The following is a 21,601-nucleotide window of genomic DNA, read 5'->3' on the forward strand; positions in this document are numbered from 1 at the left end:
AGTCCACTTGAGATTCTCTTTCCCTCTGCGCCCCGCCCCCCCGCCTCAGTCATGCTCTCTCTCTTACAAATCTTTAAAAACATTAAAATGTACATATTTTCCTACTGATGGGCTAATTTGCTAGTTTGTTGCTTTATGAAATTGCATGATAGAGAGTATGTGAAAAAGGCACAAAACAACCTAAAAGCAAAGGGATCGGACTACACATTTTGGTCTAGAGTTTAGTTCAGTATGGTCATATGTAACCAGCTAAGCAAGTATTGGAATTTGGGCAATTTCAATGGGGGCATAGTTAGTGGATTCCTTAGCCTTCATAACCTATATAGACAGCCCCACTGAAATGACTCATAAAGCTCTTGATATTATGGAGGTGGCCAAGATGAATGAAGAAGTTAGTCCTGGCTTGATTTGGTTTGTGTCATATAGTCTACTTAGATAATTTAGGGGAGATTTATGAATCCTCAAAAACCATTTAGAAATTTCCCTATTACCACAATGACTCTCAATTAATTCTGGACATGCAGTCATTTGGATAGAATGTGGAGCAGATTTTTAGAGGGTATGCTGACACTGGCCTCAAAGAAAATGGAATTCAGCAATGCTTGGTGACAGACAAAGAGGGACACTGAAGGGTACACAGTGAGTGCTGCAGGAGATAGGTAATCAAGGATAAGACCAGGCGGGATAAGACCCAGGAAGAAAAGGAGGAAAACCAGGATGATGGAAATCATTCCAATATTAAGAGTAGAGTATATTACAGTAGAGGAAACTAAGCAGGTGGGACAGGGATGAAGTGAGACAAGAAGAGTACACAGGAATACAATGACCACATTGTGGCAACATACTTTGAGATAAACTCTTACACTTGGAACATTTGGCATGACTGCTCATGAGTTGCACATCTTTTTGCAATCATTTAAGTAGCCAAGCTGGATTACTCTGCCTGGAACTCCAATCTGGGAGAAGGGAGAAGGATCATAATGCTCATGTGAATATAAGTGAATGAGCATGGGAACAAAATCTTGGGATACAGGATACATTTCCAAGAAAGCAGACCGCTTAATTTTACACAATATTCTATGTATTATACTTGGGCAACTAAAGAATTTTTGTAGACTTGGAATCCATTACAAATGGGAAGTAATTTGTGTTAAGAAAAATAGTATTTAGAGTTGTCACAGAAATACTTCTCTCCTGGGAGTTTAGTTACCTTGTCTAGTTATCTAGTTATTCTTAATTTTATGCATGCATGTATCCATCCATCCAACACTCTAAAGATCTGAAGGCACATCTGAATTTAGCTTTGTGAAATACGTGAGATGAAGATATCAATAATCCCTTCTTTTACTGAGATAAGAGGTACAAAGCAGTGAAAAGCCCCAGGCTCTGCCGTGATTTTCTTGCTGGATCTGGAACTAGAGCTCAGTACTCTGTCCATTGGATGCTATTCTTGATCCTTCTCTGGCCTGATTCTCCCTGAGACTGTTTTGCCAGCTGCCACCTATAGACAGGAAGAAATGCAAAGGCACTCTCTTTCCTCACATGTACCCAGGTGTATGCTATCTTAGATCTGAAAGGCATGAAAAATTTGGGACTCACTGTTCACAAAGACGGCAAACCTCAAGAAGGACAGGTAACGTTCCCCTTCAATGGGGTTCCAGCCGACATCAGGGTATCCTTTGGCTAGAAGCATGGGGCAGCTCTGCAGGCCACAGCCTGCCAAGTAGGTTACCACCTGCCAACAACAGTACAAAAGTAAGTGTCTACGTTTTTTGTTTTTTTGTTTTTTAAACAAGATAGCTGCAAGGCTTATAAAAATTTGGGAACAGAAGGGCTTTCATTCTCCTAGAAGCCAGAAAGAGCACCAAACTTTGAAGTTAATAATTCAGCAGGTCTGAAACCAGAACTTTCAGTTTATTGTTTCGAAGTAACCAACAGGACTGATTATTACTGATATGTAGGAATACTCCATGAGAAATAAGTTCCTTGGTTTTTCCAGTTCTGGCAAGAGGGAACTGCCTTTTAAACACAGCCTCAGGGCAGCCCCAGTGGCCCAGCAGTTTAGCGCTGCCTTCAGCTCAGGGCGTGATCCTGGAGACCCAGGATTGAGTTCCAGGTTGGGCTCCCGGCATGGAGCCTGCTTCTCCCTCTGCCTGTGTCTCTGCCTCTCTCTCTCTCTGTGCCTCTCATGAATGGATAAATAAAACTCTTAAAAAAAATAATAAACACTGCCTCAATGGGGCACCTCAGTGGCTCAGTAAGTCAAGCGTCCGACTCTTGATTTCAGCTCAGGTCTCAGTGGGGAGTCTGCTTGGGATTCTCTCCTTCCCTCTGCCCTTCCCCCAACTCATGTGCATACTCACCTGCATGCTCTCTAAAAGTTAATGAATAAATCTTTAAAAAAATATATAAACACAGGCCTAACTAGGGAGCATCTGGGGAGATAATGGTCCAGGTGGGCCATGTTTATTTGGCCATGGTATTTCAAGACCAAAATATTCAGTCACTAGTTGACTCAAGTGGGCATTTGACAAATCAGGGATTGCTACCTAAGTTCCATATTAACAATCATTGTTTCAAGTCAAAAGCCCAGATGTTAATGTTGGGATAGTGAGTGAGAGGCCATAGCCAGTCAAGGGGATGGGATTGGTAGTGTTCTGTTTGTTTCCAGGTCACCAAATCTCAGCCCTGTGATCTTGTAGAATAGTTTAGAACTTGCCTACTTTTTAGAAGGTGTCAGCTAAAAAAGCCTGGAAATGAGATCTTGGCTTGAAATGCAGTTGTTATTCTGAGTTAGCCTTTGATATTTTATGTGTACAAGAAGGGAAGAGTCCACTGTGCTGCAGAATCCTCAGAGTCTGGAACAGTATCTTTCATTTTTTGAATCCCAGAGCCTGGCACATAGCAGATGGTGAAAAAATGGTTTTCAAGTGCATCATGTATTTGCTGATGTCAAATACCTGAAGCCATTTTGTGAGAATAATGAATCTAAGTCATAACTCATGAAAAACAATGATTGCACCTTTTCCTTCCTAAACCAGGAAGGATACTATTCTGCTTGGAGCTCAGACTTGATTTAGCCTTTAAAATGTTAAGAAAACAGCAATAAAGGCAGGAATTAGGCAGTGTTTTCAAGCTTACAGGTGCAGGACATTTCACTGGCCACTGAAATAAGCACCCGCCTGTATGTGTGTGTGGAGGGTGGTGGTTATTCAATCATAAGGGACCTAATTTCTGTTGTGATCAATGGAAAGGAAGAACTGCAACATTTACCTGTCCTTTCCCTTCTCTCATAGGAACCACACGTGGGTGATTTCCTGACACAGGGCTGAAAAAAGTCTGTAACACTGTGCTGAGCCACTGGAACCACGTGAGAATGGGGCTGCAGACCTCATCCTGCCCCTTTACAGATCTCCCTAAGTCCCCATTTCTCCCCTTTATCCAGCCTCCCTGCCTCTCATGATCCTATCTTGCATCTTCCAAAGGAGGCTTAGAGTCTTTGTCAAACATGGTCATTTCAAAAGCTGAACTGCAGCTGAAGATGGGCACTGGGTGCTGAACCAGGTGGCACTATCTTGTTAAGAGAACCATTAGCCACTTTTTAAAAATACAGGCATCAGGTACCTCACCAACTAAACACTGAGTTGTTTGTTTGAGAGAGGGCATGTGTGTGTGAGTGGCAGGGGGTAGGGGTGGAGGGAGGGAGAGAGAATCTTAAGCAGGCTCCACACTCAACGCAAGGCCTGATACAGGGCTGGATCTCATGACCCTGAGGATCATGACCTGAGCTGAAATCAAGAGTCAGACATTTATGTGACTGAGCCACCCAGGCTCCCCCAAATACTGACTCCCTAATTGCAGTTCAATGTATGTGGAGCAGAGTTTGGCTGAAGTCCATCTCACTAGAAGCAGACTGAGAGTGTCCACAGCATTTGTGGGAAAGCTATCACACCGTGTACTGCTGGGTGGCAGGACATTTGAGTCTGGGTGTGATTGGGAGGGGGTGGGTCTTGTTTCTGATCCAACCAGTTCTTCTTGTTGAAAGCAGGATGTATTTTCTAAAATACAAGTCATGTTGTTTTGCTTTTCTGCTTAAAACCCTCTGATGGTTTCCATTGCTTTTGGCTCTACAGAGAGGTCCTAAAATAGAACAGGTAAGAGCATGGCCTCTGGAGCCAGACTCTGTTGGATCCTGGCTCTGATGCTTACTAACCCCGTGGCACTGAGCACATCAGCTAACCTTTCTGTGCCTCAGTTTCCCCTCCTATAACAGGGAGCAGTAACAAAAAAGGCATGTTCTGAGGGTCATGGTCACATGAGTGAATTCACAGTGCAACTGGGCCCACACCAATCATGTAGGAGTATGAACTTCTATCATTGGATGGTATATTAAGTATGGTAGCATCAAGCATCAAGCCCAGTTCCTTACCATCCCTCCTCACTCCCCAGGTGCTCCCCACTCAAGTACCCCAGGATCCATCACAGCCACTTTCCCACTTCTCAAGCACACCATGCTCTCCTCATTGAACCTCAAATGTTCCTGGCACACTCTTTTCAGTGCTGTGGCTGCTTGGCTTCTACTCTTCCCTCAGTTCATCACTCTACTGGGTGACCTTCCTGGTCCCCTGGTCAGGGTGAGTGGCTCCTCTCGCATGCACCTCCAGGCCCACTGTTCCGTGGGTGACCCCTTAACTCTCCCCCTAGCCTTTACCACCTCAGTCTTCTTCATACCGAGGGAGTGCATGGTCAATTCTGGCAGCCACCCAGCCAAGAACGCAGCCCCAAAATGAATGGGGAAAGATGCAGGTGGATCAGCCTCTAATCATCACCACCAATGGGAGCATGTTTCAAAATCTCCAGGTGGAGTGGCTCAGTTCTGCCTTATTTGTACACGCATTGGATGTGTGGGCCTTCTTCATCCATGTACTGATTACACGGTTTTCTGTTGTGTTTCTTTCTTTAGTATCTGAACTTAAAAATTTGATGACATAGAATTTTGTTAGGATCCACAGGTCTCTGGTAGTGTACTCTGTAGACCAAGGAGGCTGGGCCTCCATGTATAAGGAACACAGATATCCAGATATCCATGACTATGAAGTTGGCTCCCCCTGCCCATAGGAGATGCTCTGATCCTAAGTACTACTGTTGCCATTTGCTCACTTGTTACCACATTTTCATGGAGCATTGAAGAAGTTCTGGTGGAGACCCAGTCTCTGGTCTGCCTTTCCCTTGGCTTGGCTGTGCTACAGGTAAGACAGAGTAAGTGCATTGCCTCCCCAGGGCCAGTTACCTTCTCAAGATCTGGTTCCTCCAAGCCCAGCGCTAACTCATTGTTGTCCATCACAGAGGAAGCTGCCACATCCAGTGGGGTAGATCCTCTCATTGAAGGGGATGCTGAGGAAGGAAGGATGGGGGCACACGTTTAGTGCCGTGCTGGGGTTGCAGTGCCCACTCACAGCCCACAGAGGGCAGCAAACACAGTAAGCCTGGGTCCCATCACTGTTCTGAGGGGACCACCAGCCCAGCTTAAGACAGGCTCTAACTGTTATGCTTTTCCCCACACTCATTACTGATTGTGAATATGGACTGAGTTAAAATGTCAGTTGACAGAATTAGCCGGGACCATGTATTTTCAAGTACTTTTGTAACATGGTGCTTCTTGGGGGCCCCACTTCAGTGATCGCTGAAAAGGTAGTGATGTCACTTAGCCAACTAAGCTCAAATGACTTGGCCATTTCTAGGGTCACCACCTAGAATTTAAAGATAGCCTCAGACATCAGTAGCTCATATAGCTACATCAGGTCACCAATGTTGTCTTTGATTTCCCTTTGTTTAGTTCTTAGGCTAGAATTCAGAAAAACTTCTTTCCAAGAGGTTGGGAGTCTGAGGATGCATCAGAACACCCTGAGATTTCAGATTTCACGTGTGTGTATGTGTGTTTGAGTGAATTTCACAAACTTATTTGGTTTTCATCCAGGACAGTGAGTAAGGCATATGCACTGTGTTGCTTTTCTGGTGGTGCTGATGGATTTACACTGTTTGTCCACAGTTGCTCTTGGCCAGCCCATCTTGCAGCCTAGGAGAGCACTGGCTGGTCAGCTGATGGGACAGGTGTGCAGCCCACAAGCCAGCCTGCCAAGAAGGGGGTTGGATCTCCAACCTCGGCCTCATTAGCTCCCCAGTCAGCAGAGTGGGCTGGGGTGGGGGAAGCTGTGTCCCCTGACTACATCGACAATCTCAGGCAGGATTTCCTAAGCCATGAGCCACTGGTTCCAAGGAAGACAAGGTAAAACTGGTGACTATGCCAACACAAATCTGTCACCAATTCTGGTTGGTAGCAACATCACCATTTAGGCTGGATGGCAGAGACATCACATGGTTATTTCATTTATTTTTAGATCAGGCAAATTTCTTCTTATATTTAAAAATACCTTAGCAGGTATGTAGTTTCTTTACCTTTACCTCCTAAGTGGTCAGCAGAGGGAGCGTCATCTCCAAGCCCAACTGTGGAAGGGATAACATGACATACCTAAGCCAACACTGCTATTCTCCAGCAGGTAACTTAGATGCTCAAACATGGCCTTCTGATTTTGCCGGCTGATTCGACAGAAATAGCAAAGGAAGCGGCAGCAGCTAGCAACCATTTTTGGAAAAGCAATCTGTAGGAAGAAGGAGGAAGTGTCAAGGAAAAGAATCTATCAAACCCTTTCTGAAAAGTCTGACTTTAAAGTCTTAGGGTGTACAGTCAATTGACTTCTACCTGTGCATACCGGTGTAAGCTCTGAAGAGTTTGGAAAATGAACTTTCTCCTTACTTCCAGTGTTTTCTAAGACTTATTCACTTATTCCAAGACAGAGAGTGGACACCTGAGAAGAGGCTTCCAAAAATATTGAGAGCTAATTATAGTTCCTGGAAGATCTCTCTTCCAAACAAAAAAGAGGTCAAACAAGAGTCCCAGACAGCCTCTGATGTCACATGAAATTGCATGACCCTCCATCAGAACACTGCTTTCATCTGGGAAGGGAGTGGACACTCATCAGAGTGGTAAACTCTGATGAGAAAGTTCAGAAAGGGAGATGAGTGGTTGAGACAAATAATGCCCAGTCTCATATCAAACCGGAGCCCTCTGGGTAAAGGCAGGCCCCTAGAGCTGTGGGAGCCTGCTGCACACTGCCCTCTCACATGGTCCAGCCTTCCCCCAGTTACTTGTGTTTCCTCCCCTGATTACCTCCGTTCTTGATGACTGCCCTCCAGTGGGCTCCTGTAGCACTTGTAACCTGATTCATAATATTTAGCACTGAGATGCCATCTTACGTTACTGCTGATTGCACTTGGCTTCTCTCCTTAACAAAGTAATCAGCATCTCTAGAGCCTGGCAATGTCTTAATTTTGATCCAATGACGCTCAATAAATGGTGTCTGTGTTAACTTTGCTCTGGATCCTAGAAAGCCCTTGATTTCCCCTTTAGAATTATGGGGCTGGGGTGCTCTCCAAAGTAAGGCTTTGAAAGCCACACACTACCTGCTTGCTGAGGCACATGGACATTTGCTCAGGGCTCTTCTGCAGAGAGACCACGGTCTCCAGGGACATGAAGGAAGCAAGTGAGAAGGAATGTGAGCTTGGCTTCTGTTCCATCCACCTGTCAATACTCGTGGAACCACTTTGCAAATCCTTCATTCCTAGGACAGTACTCTGGACTTTGCGAAACTGGAAAACATCTTCTTATCTCCTGCCTCAGGCCCTAACTCTGAGGAGGACCTCACACAAGTTAGGATAAGTGCCCAGGGAGATCCCCTGATAGTGGGCTTGTTACGGGGGTCTGGCAAGGAAAGCCAATATCCTTGGGAGCTTGGTGTGTGCAGAGGAAACACACGGACTCCTGAGGGAACACTGCCAGAATCATTATTAAGATCCTGCTCCCCCTTAGAGCAGTGTTTTCCTGACCCAGCACAAAATATACCAGGCTGCTCAGTGCAACCCGGAGGAATTCCATCTTGGAAGGCGCAGGGCTGAAGGGTATGGGAAGTAAACCTAGCAGGTGAACAGCCCTGGTGGAACGAGTAGGAAAAGCTCTAAGCTTCAGGAACCAGAGCTCTTATGCTGGCTGGATTCCATTCAGCAGCACTGTCCCGTCCCTTGGCTGTTTCCTGGCTTTATGGGCATCCCTCCCTCTCCCTGGGAAGGAGAACTGAGGCAATGGATGCCAGCCATGTGGCTGTCAGCAAGCCCTCACATGCCCCTGCCCAGGGGCCAAGTTCCTGGTTCCTGAGGGCTAGGTTCTCCTTGGAGCATTACCTGGGACTTCTCTGCACCCAACACGTTCACCATCACCTCCATCACCGTCTCGTGCATGCCAAGGACTCTCATGAGGTTGGGGTGCTGGTAAAACACCTTATTGTTCATAATGTCTCTACAGTAAGGATCAGACACAGACTTTAGTGCTTGCTTAGATGAGTGCTGTGAAACTTCAGGGGCGAGGACACACAAATGCACAGACACATCAGGGTTAAGGAATGCAAACGTGACAGACTGAAAGGTTCTAAGAAGGCACTAGGTCATTTGGGATATATGCGGAGTGCCTTTTTTACAGACGATAGGAGTATTTTATGCTCTTTTATTTCTATGAAGTTCTTTCTTTCTTTGAGACATTTCCTTCTAATGACACATTACACAGTTGTCCCTTTGTCTTTTTGTTTATAATAGTTTTGAGACAGCCTGAATTACTGGACTTCTCTTCCTCCATGTACTCAGGGTCTTCTATTTTTTTTTTCCCATTTCTAGTTCTTATAGCTAATTCTCTACTTCAGTTTTCCTAATGATAGGGCTGTATCCTTTTCTTAAAGGCAATTGTATATTAGGTACCTGTTATATTTTGGGACAGCAGTCCTCAAAAACCAGTGCAATTAACAATGAAATATAAAAATTCTGAAATCATTCAACATAAATTCACACATAATAAAGCTGCAGGCAAATTAAAATGCAAAAGCAGCATGTGACGTGGCTGTGTAAGCCCTCACAGGGTGGATACTCTGCCTGTACCCTCCTCTTCCCTGGGTGGTGGCAACTATTAAGAGGAGATACCACAAGATTTTATTGCTGCTGTGTCTACTGCAAAGGCTGGGGGAGAAGCTAATTCTGCAGTTTTCTTTTCCCATAAAAGTCTCTTCATTTCCAGTACATGATTCTTCCTTGGAAATGAATTTGAGGAATGGGTGCATCCCCCCTGCCCCAGCCCAAGGCTCCTCAAAGTCCCTCTTCTGGGCCTTGCTCAGGTGGTGCTCCAGGGTGGTGGGATGGAACATGGAGCAGCAAGGTCACAGTCCCAGTTCTCGCCTGTAATCAGGTAACACTGCGGGGTGGTCAGCTCACGTCTTTGGGCTTTGGTTTTCTCATCCACAAAATGGAATACACCATCTAATTAAAGGGAATCTTTCTGATGTCTAGGATGCTATCTTTTTGATAGCACAGCTTCTCAGGGAGAGCTGTGCACTGTTGTAATAGGGAAAGGTGTCTTTCAGAACTGACAAAAATGACTCTCTGGGTGAGTCTCGAGCAAAGGGAGGGATCAGCTGACAGTTTCTCAGAGGGAAGTCTCAGAAGAATTCCAGTCAAAAGCTCAAAACATTTCTCATCTTGTTGAGTTGAACACATGGTCCCTTCCTCTGAATTTTTTTTCATTGCCTTCCTGGGGCTATTTTCTTCAGATATGAACCAAATAACTGCTTTTCTCTAAGACTCCTTTCTACCACTTCTGGCAATGTCCCTTCAGCCCCGTAGCGTGCAGTCTGGTCTCACAGGTTATCAAAGGTGACTGATCCACCAAGAATTTACCCCCTGAGGAGTGAAATCAGGCTGGCAGCACACAGGGATTTCATATGATTGGATTCTGGAACATCTACATAACAAGGTAAACCAGTTTTCCTGCCTGAAGCTCTTCTGAGGGACTTGCAAGGAACTGAGAATGACCTACCCCAGCCCATTGATCATGAGCAGCTCCTCTTCCTTGCCCATCCTGACACTGAGGAGGCAGCGGATCTGGCCCAGGGCAGCCAGCAGATTGATGGTATCGCTCACGGAGGCCTGACTGATGGTATAGGTCTTCCGCAGGGCTTGCAGCAGCTCCCCAATGCTGTCGTACTGCCTCTTCAGGAGGGTGAACATCATCCGGACCAACTCCGCATCCTGGATCTGGTCCTCTTGGGCCCAGCGGATCATGGTCTGTGAGATGAGCTCCTTCAAGGTTGCTGGAAGGAGGACCAGTACTGTGGCTGGCATGGCTCAGGAAGAGCTGTGTGCCTCAGCCACCCCACTTGAAAATGACACAACATCAGTGGTCAGGGGTAAAGCATTCTTTTCCTGAGGGTGGAATATGGCATGCAGAGAAGTGAAACATCATCACAGCACATAGATGTGGGCCACACTACAAGGAAAGAATATCACAGTTTTGAACTGAGGGTACAAAATAGTTTATTTTGACTAAATGACATTTGAACCGATACTGGAGATAGAAGACCAAGTAAGACACCTGTCCTTGTCTTTAGGCTGCTCACAAACCAGTTCTTTACATTTTCACTTGATTTTATAAAACAATTTTGTCTGTATTTGATAACACAGTATAATCAATACTAAAATGTGCAAGCACCACGGGACAGAGTAGGTAGTAATTATTTGGGTTCAGGGTAGGGGCAAAGGCATGAGAAGGTGGCACTGGTCACTGGCCCTCTAGAGTCAAGTGATAGTAAGCACTGGATTTTCTCTACCACGGATACTGTTCCCCAAGTACTTTATATATACCACATGCCACGAACTGGATAAGCCATGCCACTGACTCAGGAATTCTAGGAGATATTTTGGATGACATACACATAAAACTATGTTAGGAGACAGAGTGACGTGGATGGAGAACGTTCTATTAGGTCTGCAGACTCTGCAGACTCTGCACTGGGACTGCTGGACATCATCCCCACTGAACTGACTGTGTTGCCCTGATCTTTGGCAGGGGTCAGCTAACACTGCATCATGACCACTTTCACAAGCATCAGCAGTAAAGCCAGGATGGTTTTGAATTCAGACGTGATCGGGGCTTATGCTGGGTGCACAGAAATACTACTGGCCACACTGTAGAGGAGAGGTCACCGAAGTGGGATGCAATCAGCTACGGGACTTTCGGAGTTTGGACCAAGTGGCTTCTGTAAAGTGCCGACCGGCATTGGTGTGGGAGGACGGTCAGGAGGGGGAGGCAGGTCTCAGGTGGAGGACAGGGTAAAAGCGGGCTCCCTAGAATGGCTGGGACGGTGCTGCTCACCCCTCCCCGTGTCTCTCAAACACACACTTCCAGAAAATGCCACTGTAGGCGTGAGGAATGCTGCTTGTAAATCACAACTGCCTCCAAGTCTGGCCTCTGCCTATCACACTCCCACAAGGTATGGTAGATCCAAGATCCTTAATCCAGACCTGGTGATAAAGGCCAAGCTTAGAGGACAATGACGGTCACTCAGGGCATCAGTGAAGAGATGGGGACTAGGCACAGATGGATGCGTCTGGTAGCCAGTGCCAACCCCAGTAGTCTAGTTCTCTAGCTCCATGTCATATGTGGCAGATTTCTGCTCTACATACACTCTTGGCTCATCACAAGGATATGAAAATAGAACTTGGTTACCAAAGCTTCAAGGAGATCTGGAAGGAAAAGATGAATGTGACTTACTGCTGGGTCTATCAACCCTGTGGGTGCCATAGGTTCAAATTGGTGGGGGGGAGGCTGCAAAACTTACAAAAGGGTCCCCAGAGAAGGGAGAGGCAATGTCAGAAGATGTTCCTAAGAGACCTCGCCAAGCAGGGATTACTGACTGTTAGGTTACGTAGTGTCTCCATCCTTTGGGGCAAAATCTGTTATTGTTGGGCCAGGCTGGGCTCCTGTCAGGAAACTGTTTCCTCACTGACAAAGTGTAAGAGCTCCTATTTCTCCCAGTTCACAGGCACAGTGAGGAATGAAGTCATGACAAAACCATACAACAGACACTCCCAGACCCACTGTTAAGTTTTCTAGTCCTATAAGTACAATCCCCTGAGGCCTATGTCATGACCTGAAAGAACGATGGTTTTCTCCACTAACAACCAAGTTCTCTGCCAAGATAATAACACATCACAGTTCCTGCAACAGATGAAAAGAAACAACCAGAACTGTCAGCCAGCTCAAGGACCATCCTCTCACCAACAGGGAGTTTACAGAGACATAAGGAAACCACCTAAATATTAGTTTTCCCTTGACCTGGCTTTCAGATTAGTTCAGGATTTGGGTGAGCTCTTAGCCACACACTGATGTCATAATACAAATCAGCATTTATAGAGAAGGGAACACTCACAGCAAAACACATCTTGAGAAGGCACATGTGAAAGGAGACAGCCCTTTCTTTCCCTGAGAAACGGGAGCAGGAAGCACCAGAGTTCTCTGTCCAGGCCAGCCTTCCAGTAAGTGTGAGGGAATGGGATAAATAATTATGTGTGGGTCATCAAGTGGAAGCTCAGGTAAAAAGAAAACATGGCCCTAAGACCCTGACAAAGAAAGCAAGAGTCAGGGTGGTGTTATGGATGGACAGATGTCATTCTGTGGAAGGGATGGCATTTAAGGCCTTTCTCATAGGACAGGTTCTCAAAATTCGAGATGGAGGTCCAGAAACTGAGAGAGAGAAAAACTGAAAAGAAAGAAGACTGGGGAGAGATGGCAGGGGAGTTCCCAAGAACTCTGAAAGCACAGTGTATTTTGTGGCCTGACATACACTTAGACCTAGCACCCACCCAGCAAACCTAGGCTGAATCAATGAATTTCTAATGCTCTGAACACCCCTGAGACTGAGAAAACGGTGCTTCACACCCGCGGCAGCAATGCTTTTGAAAATTCCTCAAATTTTAATTAGCCCCCACGAAACAGCAGCAGGGTGGCATAAATTTACCAGGGTCCAGAGGTTTAAAAAAATAATATGTTTTCTGGAATGTGGTAGGCTCTCCATACACCTGTGCAGCTGAGGATTAAAATAATTAATGCATATAACCACGTCTGGCACATATTATGAGCTTAAAAAGGTTAACTATTCTACTATCTATACCAGGAGTTGTAAAAGTGTGGTTCCCAGACCCTTAGGGATCCCAGGTCCTTTAGGTGGTTTGTGAGGCCAAACATGTCTCCATAATAATCCTAAGTTGTTCTTTGCCTTTTTCACTGTGTCAACAGCTGGCCTGATGGTGCAGACACAATGTGGGTGAAACTGGCGGTGCCTCAGAGTGAATTAGGTAGTAGAACAAAACACCAAACGTTACCACCGTATCCCCAAGGTGCCCAGTTTCACATAAGAATGTCCCACATGAAATATAAAAATTATTAATTTTATTAATAATAAACTCTTGAGTATGCCTCTTTCTAATCTTATATGGGATAAAGAGGGAAGTATGCCTACAACACTTCTGCTGCAAATGGGAGGACAGAGGATTTTGTGAGAAATGCTGGCTGGAGTCGTGTGCTACACTGGCTGCTCATTTCATGGATGCTATTTTTAGTTAAAAGAACACAGACAAGCCACGCTGCTTCATCAGACTTGGGTGAATGACAGACATGTTCTTATAAATGAAAGAAGCAAGCTCTTCACTTCAAGGAAAACAACGGATAGTATCTGTTGCCAATAATATAACTTGAGCTTTCAAGTGAAAAATTAGAATTTTAGAAAATGTTTATCGGCCACAGTGAGTTTGACAGCTTCCCAGTACTTAAAGACTTTCTGATTAAATTGTTGATGTTAACAAGTGCGATTTCTAAAATATTTTACAATGAAATATGTCAACATTTGGAAGTGCTGCATTAATTGGCGAGCCAACACTTTCCCAATGACCAATGCCTTATGTTACAAGAACATTCAAGAAAGGGGAACACTGTTATACTGTTGGTGGGAATGGGAACTGGTACAGCCACTCTGGAAAACTGTGTGGAGGTTCCTCAAAGAGTTAAAAATAGACCTGCCCTACGACCCAGCAATTGGTGGGCACAGAGAGGGAGGCATGGCTGGGGATTTACCCTAAAGATACAGATGCAATGAAACGCTGGGACACCTGTACCCCAATGTTCATAGCAGCAATGTCCACAATAGCCAAACTGTGGAAGGAGCCTCGGTGTCCATCGACAGATGAATGGATAAAGAAGATGTGGTCTATACATACAATGGAATATTACTCAGCCATCAGAAATGACGAATACCCACCATTTGGTTCAACGTGTATGGAACTGGAGGGTATTATGCTGAGTGAATGAAGTGAGTCAGTTGAAGGACAATCATCACATGGTTTCGCTCATATGGGGAATAAAATAGTGAAAGGGATTATAGGGGAAAGGAGGGGAACTGAGTGGGAAAAATCAGAGAGGCAGACAAACCATGAGAGACTCCTGACTCTGGGAAACAAACAAGCGTAGTGGCAGGGGAGGTGGGTGAGGGATTGGGGTAACTGGGTGATGGGCACTGAGGGGGGGACATGACGGGATGAGCACTGGGTGTTATACTGTATGCTGGTAAATCAAACTCCAATAAAAATTTTTTAAAAAAGACCCATTCAAATGGAAGACAGACCAATGAGTTTTTATATAACCAGGTACAAAAATTCCTCAATGTGGTTTCAGATGCTACCTGGCAATGAACTTTTGAAAACCTACTACTGGTTGAGTTTTGATATAGTATCAAAGAAGAAAAAGCATAATTACCTGAAGAGGTTATAAAAACACTCTTCCCCTTTCCGACTATGTATCTCTTTGAGACCAGTTTCCTTCCTATTTTTTAGAAGAACCCAGCTACTTTCTATTAAGTCAGGCATTTGAAATTCATAAAAATGCAAAACAATGTCACTCATCTCATTATTTTTACTTTGTTTTGAAAAATTTAGTCACTTCTCACAGAAGGAGAAGTATATCATTCATATAACATGTAATGGGGTTTGTTATTTTTAAATGAATTCAATATTTTAAAAATTTCTCAGTTTTAAATTCTAATTCAGTAATATTGATATATTCCACATAAGCTAAAGTTTTTGGAGGTCTTTGATTATTTTTAAGAGGGCAAAAGGGGTCTTGAGACCAAAAGGTCTGAGAAGCGCTGATTTATACAAAAGGGTATAAAGGCTGAGGTGATGGCCATGACCAGGAAGCAAAGCTTTCCCTCCCCCTAAGATGGAACCCTGTTCCATGGGGCTGTGTGATTCCAATTAGGTCGCGGACATCTGAACTTGGAAGGCTACAGCTTAGGAACCTGTCTGTGTGTGTTTCTGAATGGAAGGTAGACTAAAAGCGAGAGTGTAAGATGAGTAAGACATCTTACACTGAGAAATAAAATGAGGATTTAAGAAGCATTATTTTGAAAATGGATCCTGGCTGCCAGGAAGAACCCCAGCCACTGTTCCCTCATCACCCAGGGGGACTCCCTGCCACACTAGAGGGCTCTAGGTGCTTTCCTCTTTATATCAATTTGGGTACAAGCTCAGTCACCTTCAGAGCAAAGAGGGGGGCAGGTGGCTTTCACCCCTAGGCTGAATGGCTTTGTTGGGCCTGCTTGCAGCCAGTGAAATTGGGCAGAGAAGTGGGCACAGAGAGGGAGGCACTAAATTCTTTGTCCCACGGTAGCTGATCCTTCAGCAGTGATGCTACTCTGATTAATGCTGGAAACCAGGGCTGTTGCCTACAGGAGGCTTTGTTTTGCAGTCACCATGTATCCAGGTCCCTGGACAAATGTCATTCATAAGTTCCTAGTATCCTCATCTGAGTAGCTGAGTTAGCTCCAGTTCTGTCTACCCTGAACTGAGCTAACTAATCGAATGGTTAACGCTGAGGTCAGTGGTCGTTGTGAAGCTATTTCAAGACACAATGATTATCTGTCGTAGCTTAGCTGGGGAAACGAAATACACACCCGTGAGGCATTTAATGAGAAAGCAAATGTAAGATAACTGCTAAAACCGTGCTATCCAAGACATTTAGGAAATAATTCATAAGAAGGTACAACGTCTCTAGTAATACAGAAATTCAAAAGAAATTAGAGAAATGATCAGATCTTCTAGCCTTACATATTTTCCCAATGGGTCCTCCATCTAAAGCTCTTGATATTTCTTGAAGAGGTCCATATTGCACAGAGACGAAAGAAGCAGGGAAAAAGCAGCTGTCTCATGAAGTTAAGAGGGGCCCTCCTGGGGATGGATGAAATGACCTGATGGGAAAGACACCTTTCTTTGTTACTGGCTACTTGGAAGGCCTTATTCTTTCAGGAGCTGATTCACACAGGCAGTCCCTGTAGTAGTAAATACTTTTACGTTTCTCTGGTATCACTGGTGGAATGCTGACAAATTTGGTAGGATTTTCAAACAGCAAAGGGAGTCAATTCTTGAGATGCATTTGAACCTCTTTCATAACCATAGATCTATTAAGAGCAGTTACAGCTAAATACTGATTTCAGTTCTGCTGCTTTTCTAAGTTCCTCTTTGGAAATGCTGCCCTTTAATGACCAAAAAGACACTTTACTGTGCATAAGAAATATGACTCTGGAGGGAGAAAGACTCCAGGAGAAAGGTCAGGGTGGGGTGGGGAGGTTAACTCTATAGTTGGCTGTAATATATGGCCTTGTTTTACTCCCTGTGACCCCCACACACATACACGCACACCTGTCTCATAACCCCACTCATATTCCCCACCACACATGATAAACTTGTTTTCAGTCCTTGCCACAGTTCTAGGATTTCCATCCACTGACTTGCCAGTTTCAAGAAGATCCTGTCAAGTGCACTAGATGGTGTAGCTTGTGAGGTTTTTAAAAAGCTGTAGTGTTGGTTTGTGTTTTTTTAAGATTTTATTTATTTATTCATGAGAGACACACAGAGAGAGGCAGAGACACAGGCAGAGGGAGAAGCAGGCTCTCTGTAGGGAGCCTGATGTGGGACTCCATCCCAAGACCCCGGGGTCACGCCCTGAGTTGAAGGTAGACGCTCAATAACTGAGCCACCCAAGGCACCCACACTACAGTGTTTTGTTTCAAAAAGCAAAAAGATGTGTGATCAAGCATTTGTTTTCTGATGAGAAAGGAATCAAAGAACACAATGTCTTAGTGAAGCCAGTCATGTACACGTGGTTCCCTTGATAATTACAAATGACTTCATTTAAGAAATTATTATTAACGTTTGAACTTGCTGCACTTTTGCAATTAGTGTAATTAGGGATAGTCACATTTAGGCAATATATCAAACGCATGATCTAGAAACTGCATTTTAAGTAATTGTTTAGGCTAACTCAGAAAGGTATTTTTAAGGTACTGTCTTGTGTAAGGAAACATGATCCCTGAAAGCTACTGTAAAAGAAAAATAGCTACTTCACTACTTGATTTCTGGAGTAGCCAGACATCACAGATGAGAGGAGAGGGCTAGAAGTGTCCTTACAGTTAGCCTTAGTACATGGGTTTGTGGGCTCAGGTATTGTTCATTGTTGAGTTATTTACTTCCTTTCACTTGTCATTTTGTAACCTGCTACTGATCCTCAGACCCCAAGCCTACGTTCTGTGACTCTTACAAGAAAGTTCTCCAAAGTGACCCCCTGTACTTGGTAAAACTCTTTTCCAAATGGTCAAATTACCAGCTTTGCAATGGTGACCGAAATAAGAAAAAAGCCATCTCTTCTCATGGTGCGGGTTTACAGTTTTAGGCTGCTGGGGTCTGGAAAGAATTTTTCCTTTTCATCCCTACATTTAGATTACAGTCCAAGTGGCCATCGTGCACCAAAATACAAGTTAATACCGAAGAGCGAATGTTGGCCACTGGCAAACCAAGTCCCTAAAGCTTACAGATTCCCAACCAATGCTGGTGTTAAAGTTCTGTGAGCGTGCTCCTATATTTGGGTCAGTTTTGGAAGAAAAAGTCTTTCAATTACACTGACAAGCGGAGCAAACAAAACTGCACTGTACTTAGGTTAAACTTAGAAAGCAATTTATAATGCTCAGACTTACAATGGGAAAAGAAAAATAATTATGTGCATCTAAATTATGTACGCTTATTTTTAAATTCTAGGTGATTAAAGAGTCAGCTTGTTCAGCTTGTCGTAGGCTGTCAATGCTCTGGAGGCATTAACAAATGGTTGATCATTTCCAAGTATAAAGAATCGGTTGTTTTGACCTCTGCTTTCTTCCTCCCTGTGGTGGGCTGAATAATGACCCCCCTTCTCCTCCTCCCAATTTTTAGAACCTGTGAACATGTTACCTTATATAGCAAAAGGCACTCTGCCTTTATGATTAAATTAAGGATCTTGAGATGGGAAGATTATCCTGAATTATCCAGATGAGCTCAAGATAATCCTAAGGCTTCTTCTAAGAGGGAAGTAGGAAGGTCAGAGTCTGAGAAGGAGATGTGTTGACAGAAGCAGAGGTGGGACCAGTACCATTCCTGGAAGGAGCTACTAGTCACAGAATGCAGGGGGCCTTTGGAACCTGGCAAATGCAAGAAACGGGTTCTCCCCTAGAGCCTCCAGAAGGAAGGCAAGACTACTAAACCCGTTTTAGACTTGTGACCTCCAGAACTGGGGGATAATCGATTTGTATTGTTTGAAGGCACTAAGTTTATGGTAATTTGTTGCAGCATCAACAGAAAACTAATATGCTGTCACAGGTAGAAGAGCCCCAGTTTAGGACACTCGAGGCTGCGGGTGAAACTGGAGAGGCCCTGCTAGCAAGTTGCTATGGGAGAGTTCACAGATCCTCCAAGACGTCCAGTTCTAAGTTTTTGTTGAGGCAACTGGAGTGACAGGGCTGCTGACACTCTGATGTCTGGTTGGATCTGGCCCAGAGCTTGTGTCAAAACCAGAACAATATTAAATGCAGGAAGCATCAATTGCACAGCTGCTGTGGCCCCTTGGATAGTGTACCCAGAGTGCAGAGAGCCTGTTTGCTAGTTCCCATAATACAGCTTTTTGGCCTGTACTTCCCTCTGGACATAGAGAGCTAGAACTGCTGGCATTTCAACAGTAACCATCGAGTAATAGGAGCTAAAGATGACAGCCATCAGGGCATGAGGAACATTCCTAACTGCATATCAAGAATCCATTGGCTTAAAAAAAAAAAAAAGATCCATTGGCTGTTTCTTCCTTCCTAACAGAACTGATTTCCTATCGATATCTGCCTGCGTCTTATGGCCCATGAAAACCGACCCAACCCCACTTCGCAGGTCGGCTCTGCTGATATAAGTCAACCAGCACAGTTTATTTTCTAGGTCATCCTCAACAATTCATGAGTTGGCCTATGACCAAGTTCTTCAATCAAAGGTGATCTCAGGATCCTTGTCTTGAATACCAGGGCAGGAGAACTTTTCCCTTGGACACTGTAGCATGTAGATGTGAGGCCTAGAACTGCAGCCACCATCCTGCCATCAGTCTGAAGGCAAAGCTAGAATGTGGATGACTGGGGAGACTGAGCACAGCTGTGGGATCAGCTCAACCCAGTGGCTGGCTCCATCTCTAACTGCCAGGTATGCCCGTCAGTGAAGTCTTTTATTGGCTCACTCTATCTGAGTTGGATTTTCTGTTCTTTTTTTATGAAAGCATCTGAAATGATAAAGGTGGAGATAAAGTTCTTCTGACCTATACTTTGTATATTCATTTTAGAAGCTGGAAGGTATACAAACTTCTAGGTACTGGAATATTAAACTGAGCACTATTTTATTGAATTCTTAGACTCCCTGCCCCCATGGATAGGAATATCATTATCCCCTTTTATAGATCAGGAAACTGAAACATGTGGAGGTTAAGAAACTGGCCTAACATCATAATTAGTAAATGGTAGAGTTGGGACCCAAACCTTATCTGCTGGAATCTAAACTCATCTACTTTTCCAGCTGAGACTTGCTTACTTTCTTTCACTTCACAAAATCCTGAAAAAGTTATCCTTATTAATGCTTTAAATTTATATTATACTGTGTGGATGCTGTCTTAAACAATAAAGCAGATTCAGAAATAAACCCTGAAAATCACGAAGCTTTGGCTCTTTTTCTAGCTGGCCCTGAGCTAGGAAAATTATTCTACATTTCCAGAGTCTTGATTTTTTTCCACTAATAAAATCAAGTTAGCAAAATAAAATTCATGTTGAAGGAGATGAAGGTAAGGACAATGGGGTGACAAGAGTGCTGACTGCTTTGTTCCCGTTGTGTGACCTTGGCCAAGTTGCTTTCCCTCTCTGGGTCTCTATCCACTTTTACCAAGATACGATGGCCTAACACTCTAGAATTCCGTATCTACCCGACCTGTGGAGCTCTGGAAAGGGTTGTACCAATTTATTCAGTTGGCAAATGAACATCTATGCTTCACCAGGTTAAAGTAGTGAGTGCCATGAATTCCCCCCCCCCACCTTGTAATGCCCACTAACCCTATCCAGCCAGATTGCTACTACCCAGGTTGCTTTTACTAATAGTAAAACTGGAGATCAAAGAAAATCTTGAAAAATCAGATTTTTGAAACAAAATCTTAAAATCTAGTGGTTGCTGACTACAGTGAGGGGGCACTGTCAAGATATCACCCCACGCCACTCAACATTCACGTGGGAGAGATGGGCAGGGGTGACTTGATGGCTTTTTTGATGACTGTCCTGATTGCTGACAGATAAGGGACCCTTCCCCTGTTGGGGTCAGACGGCACAATAGCTGCCTCTTGGTTTAGTGGTGAGAGTTAACAGGAAGGTCTTCCACTCTCTGCACTGGGTCTTTGAGCATCCTCTGGGCCAACAGTATGGTTGGCTCCACCAAGTGGCCATGATGCCTGCTCTTGATCAGTGGCGGTCAGGGAGAAAGGTAAACCCACTGACTCAGGAGATTTGGAAAGTTCCTCAGGCTAATTTCTTTTTGCTTTCCTGGTGCCTGGCTGCAGGGTGCAGGAGGCACCACTTGTTCTTCCTTTTAGGGGAACGAGGATGTTACTGGGGTCCTGAAGGCCCAGATGACCAGGCTCTCGGGAAACCTGAAAGGAACAGTCTGTCGCCACAGTCTGGAGCCCTGTTCTTGAGGCTGCTCTGTTTGCCCGCTGTCATAGGGCCCCATCAGGTGGCACTGCTGCCCCGGACGGGGGCGGCCGTGGTACAGGCCTGTCCTGGGCTCCTGGGACTACCCCCGCATCCCCGCGTCTACTCGTCCCAGCTCCATAGTTAGTTTTGGACGCGTACCCTGGTGCCTTTCACCGGCGTTGCTGGCGGGGCTCGGCGGGAGGTCGGGGCACCCTCCAGGCCCTCCTACTGCCCACCACGACTGCAACAGCCGCTGTGCACCAGGAGCTGCCTGCGTCCCGCCTCGTGCTCCACGGCACGTGCGTGGCATCAATGCACACGACCGCCACGGGGGTAATGAGGGCCCGGCCCAAGTCCTCTGCTGCCGTGGCTGCCGCCCCGCAGTCTACACAGGAGGCCAGGAGCCCGGAATGCGCGGCCACCATCCGCGCCAGCCCCACCAGGCCTCCGGGAAGGCCGCGGCGGGCCGGTGGCCAACGCGCATCTCTCCGCCCTGTCTGCAGTGCCGCCCTGACGTTGGCCGCAGGCACCACCGCCCACCAGCATCCCCGCAACTC

At 45.2% G+C, this 21,601-nt stretch overlaps 1 protein-coding gene across 1 annotated transcript in view; it reads right to left on the reverse strand.

Moving 5' to 3' along the window:
- Window positions 1-21,601, reverse strand: part of RYR3 (ryanodine receptor 3) — a 507,628-nt gene that overhangs the window by 127,829 nt on the left and 358,198 nt on the right. The window contains exons 39-43 of the mRNA XM_055316631.1: window positions 9,971-10,244; window positions 8,296-8,410; window positions 6,530-6,659; window positions 5,291-5,394; window positions 1,600-1,735 (exon numbers count right to left, since the gene is read on the reverse strand). Coding sequence (XP_055172606.1) covers window positions 1,600-1,735; window positions 5,291-5,394; window positions 6,530-6,659; window positions 8,296-8,410; window positions 9,971-10,244 — 759 coding nt within the window. The remainder of the gene's footprint in view (window positions 1-1,599; window positions 1,736-5,290; window positions 5,395-6,529; window positions 6,660-8,295; window positions 8,411-9,970; window positions 10,245-21,601) is intronic.

The sequence above is a fragment of the Nyctereutes procyonoides genome, unplaced genomic scaffold (genome assembly GCF_905146905.1).
Source record: "Nyctereutes procyonoides isolate TBG_1078 unplaced genomic scaffold, NYPRO_anot_genome, whole genome shotgun sequence".
Lineage (NCBI taxonomy): Eukaryota > Metazoa > Chordata > Mammalia > Carnivora > Canidae > Nyctereutes > Nyctereutes procyonoides.